Below are 19,253 nucleotides of genomic sequence, written 5' to 3'. Positions count from 1 at the left end.
TATAACCATAATTTAGGCCTATCCGGAAAAATAAGTATAATTTTACCAAAAATAATTAATGAATAAATTGAATCAAACCAAAATTAAATTTTAGCAATGCTTTTTATATTCTGGTCCAACTCAAACATATTTCGAGCCTAAAGCTTTAATTTTCTTGTCTCCTAGAGTTGGTGGTTCCTTCTTGGTCCTCACAAGGCTTCTTGTTATTTTAAGGCCCAGTCCTTTCTAGTTATATATGGACTTTGAACCCACGATTTTAGTAGCCCTGTTCCCGGCCCATGTAGAGGCGTTTATTTTTGCCCTCTCAATTTACTATTTAAATCTCCCAACAAACATAAAATACTTCCAAGGAACACAGGTTTTCCTGGAGTAAAATTACACAACAATAAAGATTTTTGCTGCGTTATTTTATTTAAAAAACTAACCCATCAAAAAGTCGTTTCTATTGTATATATTTTTTGTATATACTTTTCAAAAACATAAATAAAATATAAGAAAACTTTATTTCCACCACATTAAATTGTTATATAAAATTTATCAAAATATTACTGTTGAAAAGTTGAATAGTTGAGAGGTTTAAATTGCAAATAAGGGGTGAGAACAGCAATGCACCCCGTGTATGTGTGGGAGTTTCTGTTGCTTTTGGGATCTGTTGGCCCTACCGGTTAAGATTTTTTTTTATTAAATACCACTACTTTTTAAAGTTATTTTGTATTCAGAATTTATTTTCACATTTTTTTATTAAAAAAACATTAGTTGTTAATATTTGTTAACGAGAAAAGTTGAATTCACCAGTTTTCCCACACTTATTAAACTCATCAAATCAACTTTATAATTCTCATTAATGAAAAAATTAAAAGTTTTCACACATTTCAATTATATTAGTTTTATGATGCATTAATACTTCAATAATTTATATGATATATCCGTACTCTGGGATTACTTTATTGTTACTATAAATTGAGTATTTATTCTCCCAAAGTCATGAAAAGAAATAGTGTTTGAATAAAGTAAAAACTGATTACACTATTGTTACTATGAGTGAATTTGTGACAAAAGTAAAAAGTGATTAATTGATTTGAAAGTAAAAATAAGAATATGAAAGTGGATTAAAAAAGCATATGAAAGAGAAAGATTTTTGCCTTAGAAAAGGGTTTAATATGTGAGTATTTGTACCATAAGTACTTGAATGAAGATGATGATGATATGAAATCGAAAAGTAGTGATATTTTGGAACAATGAATGATTAGGTAGTGTGTGTGCTACAAATAAATTGGGTTGCATGTGGATATTTAGGCAACCCACATGCAAGAACATGAGTACTGCCTTCCTACTTTTTCTTTTTCCTTTTCCTTAGACAATGCTTCCACCACATTCAATGCGCCACCAATAATCTTATACTTTAAACATTCAAATTTATACAACTTTCAAAATTACTGCAAGAATTGTAAATTCATGCATGAAACCTGTTCTGATGTGAACATGCTCTAACTCCTGGAGACAATTGCGTCCACAGTTGTATGTTGTATACGATCAGTTGCACATGTCTTTGCTAATTATTGCTTCTGATGTTCATCCTCATTCATGGGTTGGAATCACGCTTAAAAGTCAAGTTCCAACCTTTTCTACATATTTTTTGCTCTTCCTGTCCCACAACACAACATCTCACAAACTCTCCAATTATACCTCATCTCTTTCACCTTCTACGCGTAACAAATTTCCAAACTTTTCTTTCATTTTTATATTTCTATTGCAGTTTCTTAACAAATTTTCATGTTTCAGATAAATCCACAATGTTCCATGTCTAGTCATGAGAACAACATTTGAAGATCATAAATTCATATGAATCTTTTATTTTATGTCTTCGTATAACCAATTGGATAACCGACAATAACTTTCAGTTAGACCATTCAGATTCGAACGAATCAGGCACGAACCTAGGAGATGATAAACACACATTATAAGGATATATATATATATATATATATATATATATATATATATATATATTATTAATGAACATTTTATTTTAAAATATATTTTCTATATCATCATAAGTTATAAACAGTTTAGTTTAAACTGTTCTATAGTTTTGAACAACTTCTAGTGGTCATATACGTTACAGAAGCTTTATGACCGACCTAATTATATAACTTGATGGAAAGGGAAAAACTAATTCCATGTCTTATTCTCGTGGTAGTCAAATAACATAAATTAAACGATTATTATTACTACGTTTAAAAATTACTATTGATATGTTTCTATGACTTAATTTGACTCTAATTAGTATAAATATTGTGGTTTTATCACTTAGTTTGACTCTAATTGACAGACTACTATTGAAATGGTTCCACTCTGGATGAACTCTCAATCGAAACTCGACCAAATACTAAAATTCTAAAATTAATTAATTAAAGTCTTGTTTAAACCTACTTTGTTATAAAATAAGAGCTTGTTTCTTGTTAATTTGATTAACAGTTTTTGGACCTTAAGCATTTCCGCCATGACTCAATTCTTTATGTTTACCGATTTTCTAAATTGTTAAAATTATATCATAGTTCATTAAAGCAGTTGTACAAACAATGAATAAAAGCTTTACAATTCACGTAAAAGTTATTTTACTCACTTTTAAAGACAATAAAAAAATAATTGGTATGTGTAATAATGTGATCCATGTACTTTGTTTGAATAGTAAAATGATAATGTGGACTACAGTACTGATGTACAATACCGAATATGTAAACACAAATTAATATAATAAAAATATCGGGATGTTTAGCCAGATATTGATTGAAATTATTTTCTGTTGTAGTTAGGCAATTTATAGGAAAAATATATGCAAGACAATTATAAGGATCTGTGTTTATACAAGTTGAGAAAAGTCGGTTTTGTATTTAATGTATTTGAAATAAGTAAAATTGTAAAATAAAGAATAATTTAGAAGATTAAGAAAAATGTGTTCAAGTTCATTTTTTTTTATGAAGTATTTGTCAGGTTTATTTCATGTTGTTTTATTTAGTTTAAATAAAGATTAAAGTCTTTTATTTTATGCAATTAAATAAAAAGTCTTATGCTGACCTATTATTAGGGGATTGAGGAGCTGATTTTTAGGAACGAGAGATCTGGTAGGAGATATCCCACTCATTTAGGAGAGTGGGAAAGTGCAGTTACTTTCTTTTATTATTATAAAACGATTGTAATCAAATACTTTAATAACACATCAAAAGATTACATTCAGAAAACGTTTCCTACCTTTATTGTGTTCACAATTTGGTATCAGAGCTCCTTCACAGGGGCCTGAACCAAGAAAAGTCACACAAGAGTAAGAGAGAGAAACACTAGAGAGTTTTGTTTTCTGGATTGAATTGGGAAGAGTGATACACTGTGAGTTTTTGGGAAAACTTGAGAGTGCACTTCGAGATGACAGAAAACGGAAAATATGTCCAGACTGCTATTCCAAAATTTGATGGTCATTATGACCATTGGGCGAAGTTAATGGAAAACTTCTTACGGTCTAAGGAGTATTGGAGCTTGGTGGAGCATGGAATTGATGATGTTCAAGACAAAACAAAAGCAACAAATGCAGAACTCAAAAAACTGGAAGAACAACAGCTTAAAGATTTGAAGATAAAGAATTATCTCTATTAAGCAATAGATAGAGAGATTTTGGACACAATCCTAAACGATGAAACGTCCAAAAATATATGGGACTCCATGAAGCAGAAATTTCAAGGATCCACAAGGGTGAAACGAGCACAGTTGCAGGCTTTACGTAAGAAATTTGAGATATTGCAAATGAAGGAGGGAGAATCGGTGAATTCATATTTTGGCCGAACCTTAAAGATTGCCAAAAGCATGAAAGCAGCAGGAGAAAGAATAGAAGAGAGTGTCATTACTGCAAAAATCTTGCGGTCTATGACTACTAAATTCAATTATGTAGTATGTTCAATTGAGGAATCCAACAACATGAACACTATGACTATAGATGAATTGCAAAGTAGTTTATTGTGCATGAGCAGCGAATGACATGTTCAGTGGAAGAAGAGCAAGTTATGCAAACTGTATTTGAGGAGAAATATGGAAGAGGCAGAGGAAGAGGGAGAACAAGGGGAGCCTTCCGAGGTAGAGGAAGAGGGAGACAAACATTTAACAAAAATGAAGTTGAATGTTTTAAATGTCATAAACTTGGACATTTTCAGTATGAATGTCCAATGTGGGAGAAGAAAGCAAATTATGCAGAAATGGAAGAACATGAGGAAGAGATTTTACTAATGGCTCTTGTGAGCAGCAAAGAAGGAAGGAAAATTGATTGGTTCTTGGATTCAGGATGCAGCAACCACATGAGTGGCAACAAGGAATGGTTCTCAGAATTAGATGAGAACTTTAGAGGCAAAGTCAAGCTGGGAAATAATACTCACATAAATGTGATGGGGAAAGGGAGCATTCGAATGGAGGTAAATGGATTGATGCATGTTATTACGCATGTATTTTACGTTCCTGAACTGAAAAACAATTTGCTAAGCATAGGACAACTTCAGGAAAAGGGGCTGAGCATCAAAATTGTAAGCAATACTTGCACAATTACACATCCTGATAAAGGAATACTATGGGAAATTCCAATGAATTCTAGTAGGATGTTTGTATTAGCAGCAACCATGGAAGCAGATACGTGTTTTCAGATTAATGCAGAAAAAAATTCTCAACTCTGGCACAACAGGCTCGGGCATTTAAGCTATGATGGTTTGAGTAATCTTGCTTCTAAGCAAATGGTAACAGGTTTGCCTCCTATCACAGCCCCTCAAGAAATATGCACACAATGTCTGGAAGGAAAACAGCACAGACTCACTATGTCTAAGAAAGGAGAATGGCGAGCATTTAGGAAACTGCAGCTTGTTCATGCAGATTTGTGTGGGCCAATCAAACCAACTTCCAGCAGCAATAAGAGATATTTTTTAAGCTTTATTGATGACCTTACAAGGAAGATTTGGCTATATTTTCTGAGTGAGAAATCTGAAACGTTTTCTTTGTTCAAAAACTTCAAGGTTCTAGTTGAAAAAGAAGTTGGAGAAAGCATTATTTGCTTAAGAACTGATAGAGGAGGAGAATTCTGCTCAAAAGAATTTGAGGAATTTTGCAGAAATCAAGGGATAAGAAGGCAACTAACAGCTGCCTATACTCCCCAACAGAATGGGGTTGCTGAAAGGAAAAATAGAACCATCATGAATATGGTTCGCACTATGCTGATTGGAAAACAAGTTCCAAAAATCTTTTGGCCAGAAGCAACAAAATGGTGTGCACACATTCTGAATAGATGCCCTACATCTGTAGTACAAGATATGACTCCAGAGGAAGCATGGAGTGGAATAAAACCATCTGTTGGCTACTTTCGTGTGTTTGGTTGTCTTGCTCATGTCCACACACCAGATCAGCAAAGAGTTAAGCTTGATAACAAGAGCAGATTGTGTGTTCTGTTTGGAGTCAGTGATGAATCCAAAGCATACAGACTTTTTGATCCAATCAAAAAGAAAATAATAGTCAGCAAGGATGTTGTATTTGAAGAAAACAAAGGCTGGAAATGGGAGCAGAAGGAAGTAGAAATCATCAAGAAATTATTGAAAGAGAAGAAGAAAGTAGTGAAACAGAATCTGAAGTGGAGGAGGAGCAACCAGAATCAAAAGCTGCAGAATCAAGGGAAGAACAAATAGAAACAGTAGCTGTAGAGATACACACCAGAAATGAATCTCATTCCCCAATACGTGAGATTCCAACTGAAGGGAGGACAAGAAGAAATAGGAGAAAACCTGTGTGGATGGCAGACTATGAAGAAGGTGAAAGCAGATACTTTGATGCTATGATAGCTGAAACTGATCCAGTAACATATGAAGAAGCAGTCAGAAATAAGAAGTGGCAAGAGGCAATGGTGAAAGAGATGGAGGCTATAGAGAGAAACCAGACTTGGGAATTGACTCATGCTCCCAAAGATGTAAAACCAATTGGAGTGAAATGGGTTTACAAAACAAAACTCAAGGAGAATGGTGAAGTTGACAAGTTTAAAGCAAGGTTAGTGGCAAAAGGTTATGCACAACACTATGGTATGGATTACACGGAGGTATTTGCACCTGTGGCCAAATTAGATACTATTCGCATAATTCTATCTATGGCTGCACAAAATGGCTGGTTCATATTTCAATTAGACGTGAAAAGCGCATTCCTCCATGGAGAACTAAAGGAGGAAATATACGTTCAACAACCAGCTGGATTCATCAAAAAGGGGGAGGAAGAAAAAGTATATAAATTGAAGAAGGCACTCTATGGACTCAAACAAGCACCTAGAGCATGGTATAACAAAATAGAAGCATATTTCTTGCAGAATGACTTTGAAAGATGTTTTTGTGAGCACACTTTGTTCACAAAATCAGCAAAGGAAGGTAAAATTCTTATTGTAAGTATATATGTGGATGATTTGATTTATACCAGCAATGATAAAGGCATGTGTGATGAATTTAAAGAGTCTATGATGTCAACCTTTGACATGACTGATTTGGGGAAGATGAGGTATTTTTTGGGAATTGAAGTTTTGCAGAATTCATATGGCATTTTTATATGTCAAAGGAAATATGCACAGGAAGTTTTGGCTCGGTTTAACATGATGGAATGCAATGCAGTGAAGAACCCAATAGTTCCAGGAATGAAATTATCCAAAAAAGATGTAGGGCCTAAAGCAGATGCCACACTCTACAAGCAAGCAGTTGGAAGCCTCATGTATCTAACAGCAACTCGACCTGACCTGATGTATGTGGTTAGCCTCATTAGCAGATTCATGGAGAATCCTTCAGAGATTCATTGGCAGGCTGTGAAACGGATTCTAAGGTATATAAAGGGGACTACAGAACTGGGAATACTTTACAAGAAAGGAGAAGATATAACTTTGATGGCCTATACAGATAGTGATTATGCAAGTGATGTAGATGATAGAAAGAGTACATTTGGATTTGTTTTTTCGTTAGGAACAGGTGCAGTTTCATGGTCATCCAAAAAATAACCAATAGTGACATTGTCTACTACAGAGTCTGAATACATAGCTGCAGTTTCATGTGCATGTCAATGCATATGGATCATGAGAATTTTGGAGACCATAGGTTTCAAACGATTAAAACATAGCTTGATTATGTGTGATAGCAATTCAACTATTAAGTTGTCAGAAAATCCAGTATTGCATGGCAGAAGCAAACATATTGATGTTAGATTTCATTTCTTGAGAGATCTGGTTAAGGAAGGGAAAATCAAGTTAAGTCACTGCAGCACTCAAAATCAAATAGCTGACATAATGACTAAACCACTCAAGCTGGAGTAGTTTTTGAAGATTAGAAGTATGCTGGGCATGATTACAGCATCAGAAGTAAACTAAAAGTCTTTGGAATTTAGTTTAAGGGAGGGATTGTCAGGTTTATTTCATGTTGTTTTATTTAGTTTAAATAAAGATTAAAGTCCTTTATTTTATGCAGTTAAATAAAAGGTCTTATGCTGACCTATTATTAGGAGATTGAGGAGTTGATTTTTAGGAACGAGAGATCTGGTAGGAGATATCCCACTTATTTAGAAGAGTGGGAAAGTGCAGTTACTTTCTTTTATTATTATAAAACGATTGTAATCAAATACTTTAATAACACATCAAAAGATTACATTCAGAAAACGTTTCCTACCTTTATTGTGTTCACAGTATTATCTATCCGGAAAAAAAAATCATGATATCAGGGATATAAATTATTATCATATATTTTTATGCTTATATATAGAATTTTTTAAGTTAATATTTACGTGTATAATCTTTCTGAAAAGTTGGTATATATGGTATTATTATTATTATCATAAAGCACACTGGAAATATTTATTACGTGTGTAGATTGAATTGTAAATGAACTGCAGATAAAAATTTTTAGACATAGCTCTTTTAAGTTATTATGTTTAATTTTAGTTCAACTTTAATTTTACAAGTCATACATTGTTAATACATAATATAAGATAGAAATAGTAATATTTAAATTAGAAATTATGATTATAAAAGTAAACCAAAGTTTTCCATGCAGATTTAAATTATTTTACTTAAAAAGAGAGTAAATGATTGATAAGTCAAATGGCGGTCGGTGAACTAATAAATGAAAACATAAAAGAGATAAAATAATTACATAATCTTCACATTTTTAAATTTTAGTGAATTCATTTTTTCTATATATTTTTCATATGATACATTCTTACTTATACCGAATAAGATTATTATAGCAGACAGAATATATATATATATATATATATATATATATATATATATATATATATATATATATATATATAGATAGAGAGAGAGAGAGAATTTTAATATAACTTATCTAAAAATAAATAGAAATTCGAGCATTCCTATCTTAATTTTAGTAATTTATACAAAACAATTATAAAAGTGAGCAAGAAAAACGTGTATTGTTTTCATTTGTGATAAAATTACATAAATGTCCAGCTTAGTAGAGATGAGTGAAACAGATGATAGGGAAATAAAACTACCGACTGAAAATTAAAAAAAAAATAGATATTTGGCTAAAAAAAATGAGAAAGAAAAAAAATATAGAGACACGCGAAAATAAGTAAAAAAAGTGTAATAAGTGCATTGAGCGCACAATAGTGAATTCGGCGCACTGGTGTCACGTGGTGGCACATGCAAAACTGACAGACTGGGAAAGAGCAGATTTCATTTATGGAGAAAGAGAATGATTTGATTTTGTTTTTCCAGAAAAAATAAAATAAAATAAATAAAAGGAAAATGAATTTGAAACACTTGATGAAGCTTGACTTTCTCTATCTATGTGGGCCCATTTGTCCATTCCACTTTCAAAGTTTTTCCATTCTCACCGTTCCCTCAATCAATGCTCCTTCTCTCTTACATCAACATTTTTCCATTTTATTTATAAACAAATTCTCAACTACTTTTTCAATATTCACACTCCAAATTCACCTTTGAAACAGATGAAAAAAACCAGACGACATCAAACAATTTTGTTTAAAAATAAGGTTTAATATACCAAAAAATTCATATTCTTCACTTTTTATTTCAATTTAGACATTTAAAATTAATATAAAATACATTAGACAGCACATCTTTAACACTTGCTCTCACAATTAAGAGAAAGTATGGACATAACGCTGATATATTTCTTTCCCAACTAATAATGTTAAGGATTAAACTTCTATTGAAGTGTCAAAATTTTCAATAATTTTTATTTGTAAAATTCAAGAGTATATATTATATCTGCTATAAAATAACTGTAATTTTAGTCAAATAAAAAATTCAATATATATATATATATATTATTCAAATTAGTTTTTAGTGAAAGCAATGCGTTTATCACAAAGATACCACGTCAACATTTTTATTAAATATTAATTTAAAGTTACTAAATAGAAAAAAATGTATATAATTAAATTAGTAATTAATTTAATTTATAAATAATAGAAAAGGAGAGTCATGAAATTATAAGAGAACAGAAATTACATTGAAACGAAACATTTTATTCTCATAACCTAAAGTAGTAAAGTTAAGGGGACACGGACTTCAACCAGAATCTGAAAGAAAAATATGACCAGGACAAAAAACAAAATAAAAAAAAATTGCAAATTCTAACAACATCATTTCGCAGAGTTTCTGGTATTTTTGTCTTCCAATAAAAAGATTTATATATTTCTTAAAATCTAAACTTATACCCTTAAATACAAACCAATCACAAGAGTGAAAATGAGAGATACCTGAGCCCCAATTTTCGTTCCTCGATCAGACACAGTCCAGTAAACTATTTTACTTGGATAAACGCTAGAAAAATAAAAATAAAAACTTCACAAAATATCATAGCAACACCAAAAAAAATTATAACTTTTCTCTTCCAACATTTATATATAGAGAAGACTTTTTAAAGAAGAAAGGTTGAGAATGATATAAAATAGAAATCTCTCAGCTTTTGTAATCTTCATCAAGTCCTTTTTTTTTCATCAAAAGCATTGTTATCTTCATTAATAACCTAGATTATATTTACAATCTTGTATTCGTGTTTAGACTTTTTAGTTAACAAATCTGTGATTACTAAGATAAGACTTTCTTTTACCAAAATGTTGGCTAGAGAATCTATTTTTATTAAAAATGACAGCATAAATAATATTCTCAACTTTGTTAAAATTGGTTAAGATTTAAATAATACTTGTACCTTATAACTTTTATATTGATTAATCTTTAAGTTTATATTGTTTTTGAATCGTTTTTTATTTTAATTGTTTTATGTTTGATTATTTTTAATTCTTATTTTGAACGTGTGAAATAATTTAATAAAAAGCAATTTTAGTACGAAAAGTAAATTCAAACTAAAAATATATGATTGGACAAGAAAAAATGACTTTTTGATAAATATTTCATATTGTCAGGAAACTAAAACCAAATCTAACACTGTAAACATGAACAAAGGACTCACTTGTAGAGTTATAGTATCATGGACCGCTCTTAGACGACCAAAAAAGCAACATTAGATGTCATGCTAAGACGCTAGGCAAGCTGGCTGCTCGTTGGACAAAAATGATAACCCAAACTTTCAGTATTGGAATTACTAGAAAAAATATGGTTCACCCAGCAAGTTACAAGTTAGAAAGTATCGATTTTTAGGTTTCATTGGTCAAGAACAAAATTGTTAGGTGATTTTGTTGGCCTTGATACGCGAAAGTGAGTATTTTTAATCATGTTTTCAAGAGGGTTTTGAGTATTCCTCAACTTTTACACGAATAGAATCACCTAGAGTGACTGTGAAAAACTTTTTGAGGTTGTTGGAGTATTGGAAAACTTTTCCTCTCCTCCTTTGATTTTCTTCTTTATTCATGGTGGTTTTTTACCTTTTGGGGTTGGAGAGGAAGATGGACTACAGATTGGATGTGGAAATGTAAAGGAGAGACGTGATTGAAACTTGAAGCAGCTACTAGGTGCCTTGGGAAAAACCTTCATATTCTTTATAGTTTCACTTTATTTTATATCTTTTCAATTTGTAAATCTTAGGTTCTCCACCATCGAGAAATATTTCTATTTGTTGAGATTAGATGTAAAACATTGAATTCTTGTGTGAAATTGTGTTGTTGACATATACATACTTTTTCAATTCAAGAGAGTATTTGATTTTCATGATCAACGCTTGATGTGAATTGTTTATATGCTTGATTTGTGAGTCTTGAGGTGTTGGGAAATATCTTTAGAATCTATACTTGAAATTGAATGCTTAATGAATGCTTGTATATAGGAATAAAACTTGGTTTATTTGAAATTAAAGCATGATTTCATTTGTTAAGGATTCAAGAGATTGAAACTTTGACGAGTAATCATATGTTCAAAGGCTCTAGAAATAGGATTTTAGTATGTTGGTAAATTAAGTTTGACTTAAATATGAAATTGAGATGTTTATAAATGTATGAAAATAGAGTGAATGAAATCTAATCTTGACAATTGTAAATGATTTACATTAAATTTATTGTTGCACCCAATCTGTTTGATAAAAACAGAAAATGAGTTTTCATTGTGTTTTTGTGAACTTTGTGTTATAACTGAATTATTAAGTGCAAAAATTGTTGAATGTGTGGATAAGTTTTTTAAGAGATAATAGTATTTATCATTTGTTAGTACTATCAGTGTACTTACTGTGTTAGTTTTTCACTAACAATTAGTTTTTTTAGTGGATTTGACTTTGTGTTAGTTTTTCACTAACAATTAGTTTTTTTAGTGGATTTGACTTTAGTGAGAGAATGAAACCTAATTTATGTTTTTAAGCTAAATATTTTAAAAACATCTTATTTAAATATATCTCTAACTTTTTTTCATTGCATGTTATTAATATAAAACTAACTAAAAGAAGAGTTTTACTAAAAATAAGTTTTGAAAAGTGTATATCTATTAATTTTAAGTTGTGTATATTAATACTTATGAGACACTATATTATTACGTAAACTTCTTAACAATGTGTGTTAACTTAAAGTTTTATTTGACTCTCTTCATCAAATGTTGATTTGTGTAAATTTTTAAAAGCTTTATATACATAATTTAACCCTCCTTTATTGTGTGCATTTCACTTTGACATAATTATATGTAGTCCTTACTCTCTTAACTTCTCTTCTTCTTTTGTTGCATAATTGTTTTTATTATCTCTTAATTATTCAATTTATTCCAAATTCATAAAAATCAATCTAATCTCATATATTTTCTTTCTTATCCCAACCTATTAAATTTTATTTGAATAACACTTCTTTTAGTAAAAAAGTTTCATTTTCTTTTGATTTGACTCGTCTAATATTCAGTAAACACTAGTAAAAAAATAAGGATTTTAACTTGCGCATTTGACATCGATTTAGTTGTAACTGAAGCAAAAAATGGTGTAATGACATTTTTGTAATTATCGCAAATGTATATGCCTCGATTAAAAAAGAATCAATGCCTAAAACTGGCACGGTGATATTTTTGTAATTATCGCGCAAAGGTATATGCCTCGGTTCAAAAAGAACCCAAGCCTAAAACCGAGGCATAAAATAACTATTTTTTTATTTTTTTGAAAGGGTTTAGGGAGCGATTCTTTATATAACAGAGGCCATAGACCTTTATTGTCTCGGTTAAAAAAATAACTGAGGTAATAATATGTTTTTAAGGTTAAATTTCGCAAATGGGTCTTTTGCACATTTGAAACATTTGTAAACTCCTTTGTGTCGTTGTTGCTCTCTCCACGCCTTCGAGACCATCATCTTCAATTTCTTTCATTTTTTTCTTTCGTTTTTCGTTGATTAATTGTTTCTCTACCATTGTCTTTCATTTTTACCGATTAATTTTGTGCACATGTGCTCTTTGGATGTTTATTTCGTTTTGTTTTAGCATAGAAGCCACCTTCAACCTTCAAGGTTAGTTTAATTTTAAGTTTTTAATGTTTTCGTTTTGTAAAGTTTGAAAAAAACAATTTTTTTTTGTAAAAATAGAAAACGATTAATCGGAGTGAAAGTTAGAGTCTTTTTAAGATTTGTAATGCAAATAATTTTTAAACTTCAGATTACAGGTGTGTTTCTGGGTTTGTGTTCTTGTATATATGTTATGGAATGTTTGTAGAAACGAATAATTTTTTTTAAAAAAAAACATACTTTAGACAGTGGTTCTTGTAAGGACCTAGAAAATAGAGTATTAGAGCAGATAGGTGTATTAAAATAATGAGACCGATTATTTTACTTTAAAATAATCTTATAATATAAATAAAATTTTTATAAACACGTCTCATTATTCTAAGAACACTTCATCTCTCTAGAACACTATTCCTCAGAGTTCTCTGACATCTATCTAGATTTTCTCCCATCTGAGTTAACTGTTCGACGATCAGGAGGTGCCTAGGCGATCCTGGCGTCAAGGGCTACGATCTTGACTGATCAGTTTCTTACTCTTTAGTTGATAAGTCGTTTTCCTTTTCTTTCGCACATTTTGGGGCTGGTAGCATGCAGCAGATTCTGGTTACATGTGCCTTGTACTCTTTCTCTTTAATTTTCAGCTTAATTTAGGTTCTAATAGCTGTTTTCTATCACCATTTAGTGGTTTACAGGATTTTGTCGAGTTTCCTTGCGGTGCAAGGTATTGTCGGAGTAACTCTATAAGTTGGGTTGTTTATCTCTAAGGTAAGGGAAGCTAGATTTTCTTTGAATTAGAATTAAGTAATTTATGCCTGATGAATTGTGAGTATTGAATTGAGAATATTTAGTTTAGAAAAATGATTTTAATTTTTAGATGTATGTTATGTGTAATCTGATTGTATTAAAGTGTAATTTGATAATATGAGTAGTTGAATCTGTTTGGTTGATGTTTTGAACTGTAATTGAGGTGTGAAATGGTGAAAATTGGTTATATGAATGTTTAGTATGAAATTGAGATGAATTATGCTTGTAGAAGGTCATTTTGAGGAAGTGGATTAGTGAATTTGTGAAATAGGGGTTGGAAGTGGTATTGTTCAGTTGGGATAGCTTAGACAAGTCATTTGGGACTTATTTGAGTCCCTAAGTGGTTCAAGAAACTGTGAAAAGTGGTAGAATTGGATTTGGGTCTCTAGGTTGAGAGATGTGTACTTTTGGAATAAAATTTGGTTCATAATCAACTTAGATTGATGTTGTGAAGGTTTAGAATCACTTGGTCAAGTCTAATTAAGTTTATACAACAATCTAGGGGTGTTAGAAGTTGGAAAAAATGAGTAGAATTTGTAATTTCTGGTTGAGTTGCATAATTCTGCAGAATTTCGTTCTGCAGATTATGCAGACTCGCTGTGCGAATGGATTCACATAGCGAGTCACCTTGGCAAGATGCTCTCTGCCAAGGCATTCGCGCAGCGAATGGGTGCGCTGTGCGAATGGGTTGAGAGAATTGCTCTTTGTTTGATGATTCGCATGGCGAATCAGGTCGCTATGCGACTGGTTGGGGTATGGGACTATTATCACTTTTATTCGAATATCGAATGGGTTTCTCTCTGTGAGTGCTTAAGGAGCCTAAGCCACTGTCTAAGGCTCTCGCATAGCGAGCTGGGACGCTATGCGAGGGGTTTGGGGTCTGATACAAGTCACAGTTTATTCGCATAGCGAGTTTAACCGTTGTGCGAATGGTTTTGAGGGGCGAGTCTCTGTCTAAGGATTCACACATCGAGTTGGGTCGCTGTGCGAGAAGCCTCTTGTTTTGCTCTACGAATGTGTGCGTTGTGCGAATGGTCCAAGTTCAGTTCACTCTTTTCTTTTGGTCTTAAGTTGTTTTAAAAAGAACTTTTGAGTGCCTTACGAAGTATTTTTGAGTTGTATTATGTTATATCATTGGTTATTGTTGTAAGTTGTGTGTCAAAGTGAAAGTTGGTGTTTTCAAAGTTGTAAGTTCAAGGTATGGTTGATGGACGTAAGTCCATGAACCTCAAGGAGAGGTTACATGGTGGTGCTTTATATTGTGATTCAAAGTGAATTCTCTTGTGGAGATTCAAGTATGTTTAGAATGAATGCAGGAGCTCAATATTGGGGATTATCCTGAAACTCTAATGGTCTTTCATTCTCAAGTAGAGAGGATTGATCCATGTCGTGAGTAGTAGCAAGAGGTCTTAGTCTTGGAGGCTTCCAGTATGCTCCAAGGTGTGGTACAAACTAACCTCGTGAGTGTGGTAGGGTGAAACCCATTGGCAATGGCTTTGCAAAGCAGTAGAAGCCACCACGAGTGCATAACCCGCCATAGTTCGATAATCATTCTAAGTCCGGATAGTCAAAGTCAGTTTAGTGTAATGTGTAAAGAGTTTATATGATGTGAATGAATAAGTATGATTGTATGAAGCTTAGTAAATGAGTATATGATTAATCTTTGTTTAAACTAGCTTACGCTGTTGTGTGCTTGTGTTTTGTATGTATTAGTGTTCTTTCTTCTGCAATGATCATCCTTTGGGTGTGAGCAGCGGTAAAAGAGGTGTCTCTAGAGCAGGCATTAGATGGAGGTGATGCTGCGGAGTAGTTAGATTAGTAGAATCTTGTATATATGTTTGAGTATCCTATCGTATGTATATAAAGCTTTAAATTTATAGTTGTTTTTGGATAACTGTAAAGTTAATACTTTATATTTTAGATGGATGACTGTTCTACCTTATCATGTATGTGATGACTCTCTGCTATAGTTTATACTATATTTTGGAAAGTTACAGTTCTGGACCCCAACCGAGGTCCTAGACCCTTAAATTAATTACTTTTAAGGGTTTACGGTTTCGGTTCAAACTAGAACCGAGACAATAATCATAAGTTTTTTACTTCGATTTTAAACCGAAGTAAAAAATTCAGACTTTTTACCTCGCTTGAATATACCTCGATTTTGTAACCGTGGTCATAAACCCAAAACAAACTGAGACAATAGCCTTCGTTGCACTAGTGAAATTTACTCATGTCTTAGAGGTATTTTTCCTCTTATAATAATATTAATTATATATTTAAATAGTATATTGCATTTGAATAAATACAATTCTTATATTAATTATTTTACTTTTATTCAATTTTTATTTATTAATCTAAATTGATATTTATGTAATTATAATTTTTTTATTTAACATTAAAAAGAATATCTTTTTAACATTGAATTTTATATAATATTGTGTTTACATTTTTTTTTTGTAATTTTTATTTTTTATAAAAAGTTAGTTAATTAATTTTTAAAATTATATAAAGGAATATGAGCATACTTATTATTTGATGGAAGATGAGGATGGAAAAAATTTATAACTATTAATATAAGAAGAATGATGAGGATAAAATCTTGCTAAAGGATAAAGATAATGAGATCAAAACTATCATGTGAAAACATTGAGTTAGAGGTGGAAAAAGTAATGTCCTAACGAGATCAAGAGGATATAAAGAGATTATATATAAAAACAAGAAAGAGAAAAATGACATTAATTTTAAATTCTTAACTTTTTTATATGAAATTTAAAATTTCATTTTTAGATTATTGAATTCCTCTTATAAATTTAAGTTCTTAATAAAAGTAAATTATCATCTAAAAATTCACTTTAGGTATTATTTTGTTTTGTTTTCTTTATTCTTTTTTTCCCATCCATCGATACGAATTATGGAGCGTGCATGTCTTTTAAGAGTGTTAGTTTTTAGGAGCAGCAAACATGCGGCTATGTTCCAAGTTGCTTAGCATTTCCTAATTAAATTAATGTATTTCGTAGATCGTACGATCCGATCTAGTGTAATTTGCATCACCGTCATGATATTTGTGCTGACACACGTGTCAGACGTTGGTTCTCCAAATTGAGGACAACTTTCTACTTCTTAATGCACCCAATAAATGTTGCATCCAATCCCCACCCTTCAACGTTTCTATAAATACCCCACCATAATTTGCTTTCGGATCCCAGCATCTCCTCAAACATCCCTCTTGTTTCTTGGTCTCGATTCGTGATTCAGACAGAAGGTTCTGCCAAATCAAGAGGGGTTTTCTGATCATAGTGTTGTGCAACAATGGCTATGGCTAAGTTCCTTGCAGCTATGATCTTGGCTCTCATTGCCATTTCCATGCTTCAAACCGTGGTTGGTCTTTAACAATGTCTAAGAACCAGACACATATAATGTTTTCATGTTTTGATACCACTAGCGTACTAGTGTTGAGAAATTGAAGGCTTCTTACATTTTTAATGGCTTTGTTTTTCAGGTCATGGCTGCAAATGGGCATGGAGACCACCTGAATGATAACAAGGTATGCTGCATCTCTTCTTTACTCTCTTTCTTTGTGGTTTTGTGAAGAATGAAAAATGGGGTCTTGGGATTTTTGCTTTCTAAGGGTTGAATCAGTGCTGATTTATGCTGTTTGTTTCCCCAGAGCAAATATGGAAGTGGGAGTCTCAAGAGTTACCGTAAGTAAACTTCTTTTCTTCAACTTGTCGTTTTATGGCATCAAGCAATGTATATATGTCAAGAGATTTCTCCAACTCCAAACTTTGTACATAAAAAATGGTGGCGACACTGAGAATGGAAGAAGGAAAATTTTTAAGAACATTCCCAAAAAGCTCTCAGTGCAGATCTTGGATTGTTATTTTCCTATTATTTTTTCAGTTAAGAATTTATGCTCACATGATTCTGTACCTCTCTTTTGAAAGCTCTTAACTAACCAAACCGACATATAATATTATCTGTACTTTCTCTATAAATTAAAAAAAAAAGTTCTAAAATTTTATTAATTGTTACATCTCTCTTCACTGTCAATTTTAGTTTGACTGTGGTCAATTTTTCCCCATAAAAGCTGCATTTTTTTAGTGTTTTTGACTGATGTGTGAAAAGAGAGGAGTCAAAGAGCTATTGATTATTGGATTGACCATACCGGTTGCCTCTTTTGTTTCTTACCAATGCTGAATATGTCTCTTTTGGGAATATGAAATGACCAGAATGCCCATCACAATGCTCGAGGAGATGCAACAAGACCCAATACCACAAGCCCTGCATGTTTTTCTGTCAGAAGTGCTGCAGGAAGTGCCTGTGTGTTCCTCCGGGTTATTATGGTAATAAGGCTGTGTGCCCTTGCTACAACAACTGGAAGACCAAGGAGGGAGGACCCAAGTGCCCTTGAGCTTCAACCTCAACATCAGATGTTGCTTTCTTATATATTTATCACTTCCTTCATTGTTCCATTTAAGGCACTAGCTTACTCCCCTACTATTCACATGTCCTAACTAAATGATATATAGCCCCTTGTGGTGGCACTATGATGTATGTTTTCTTATGAGTTTTGGGATGTCCTCCCTCTAAGGACCACATCCGTAGTATCACTCCTTAGGACTTGCTTTCCTTTAATGTGAGTGGCTTACTTATATCAATACATCATCTGTGGAACTTATTTCTAGCTTAATATCTTGTCTTGGCCAGCTAACTATCACATACTTATAATTTGGAATCATTGAATAGATAATTGGGCTACTTCACTGTCTTTACAAAAGAGCAATTTTTTTCCCTTTCAGTGTAGTTTCTTCTTTACAAGGTCCCTATTTATTACCAGATAGGCGTGCATGTGATAAGGCAAAGTGATGCTCTTGCTCTGTCATGCACCCTTCTCTCAAAGTCTGTAGGCCCATTTTACTCAAGACGTGTACTTTTGTTTTCCTTTTCTTTTTACAAAGTAAAGATGCCACAAAAGTAAAAACTAGTGACGCTGACCATGTAACAAGATGGAGATACTTAATCCCACTTTCGGTGGAAATTAAAATATTAAGGATTCCTTCAGCTGTTTCATCCCATAAGGAAGAAAAAAAGTGATACCAAAACCATGAAAAACATGTAGATTTCGCTAGCATCAATTGGAAATGCACAGAGGGATATGAAGGTTTAGCATTACACATCAGTTTGGTGAAAATGTGAAGATTTTCGATGTGTTGAACTGTAATTGAATGCATAAACGTTTGATACTAGTCAATGTCCTGCGCTCAACATCTGAAGAAGTCCTAGACATTGTATTCTGCTTTTAAGATTTCTGTGAAATAAGGGAAGAACTAAGAAATTAACACACAATGATCCTTAATGATAGATCTGTGGCTATCAAGGCAGCAGGTCTAGTCAAAGTCGGCAAAACAATAGAGTTTAAGATCTGAACAAGCGGGGAAGAAAAGATCCTTTTAAATATTTCAAAACTCTGGTTGCTGCATTACCACAAGTATCCATCCAAAAGGCTT

At 32.2% G+C, this 19,253-nt stretch overlaps 1 protein-coding gene across 2 annotated transcripts; it reads left to right on the top strand.

Annotated features, from left to right (window-relative positions):
• Nucleotides 1-16,934: 16,934 nt before the first annotated feature.
• On the top strand, nucleotides 16,935-18,436 carry LOC108327980 (gibberellin-regulated protein 4). 2 transcript variants are annotated; one of them, XM_052872840.1, is made up of 4 exons: nucleotides 16,935-17,121; nucleotides 17,246-17,290; nucleotides 17,414-17,447; nucleotides 17,976-18,436. In XM_052872840.1, the coding sequence occupies exons 1-4, from the start codon at nucleotides 17,056-17,058 to the stop codon at nucleotides 18,155-18,157; spliced, it is 327 nt and encodes a 108-aa protein (XP_052728800.1). In that variant the 5' UTR covers nucleotides 16,935-17,055; the 3' UTR covers nucleotides 18,158-18,436. The 2 variants fall into 2 exon arrangements, with proteins under 2 accessions (XP_052728800.1, XP_017417226.1); XM_017561737.2 differs by having other exon boundaries at nucleotides 16,936-17,124.
• The last annotated feature ends 817 nt before the right edge of the window (nucleotides 18,437-19,253 follow it).

The sequence above is a fragment of the Vigna angularis genome, chromosome 2 (assembly GCF_016808095.1).
Source record: "Vigna angularis cultivar LongXiaoDou No.4 chromosome 2, ASM1680809v1, whole genome shotgun sequence".
NCBI classification, from domain to species: domain Eukaryota; kingdom Viridiplantae; phylum Streptophyta; class Magnoliopsida; order Fabales; family Fabaceae; genus Vigna; species Vigna angularis.
This window is presented reverse-complemented; position numbering and strand designations above follow the sequence as displayed.

What these genes read in the sequence shown, in the direction of transcription:
- LOC108327980 (XM_017561737.2), top strand. Translation starts at nt 17,056, where the DNA reads ATGGCTATGGCTAAGTTCCTTGCAGCTATGATCTTGGCTCTCATTGCC. An exon ending in ACCACCTGAATGATAACAAG is followed by an intron (nt 17,291 to 17,413) that starts GTATGCTGCATC and finishes TTGTTTCCCCAG; the next exon opens with AGCAAATATGGAAGTGGGAG. An exon ending in TGGGAGTCTCAAGAGTTACC is followed by an intron (nt 17,448 to 17,975) that starts GTAAGTAAACTT and finishes TGAAATGACCAG; the next exon opens with AATGCCCATCACAATGCTCG.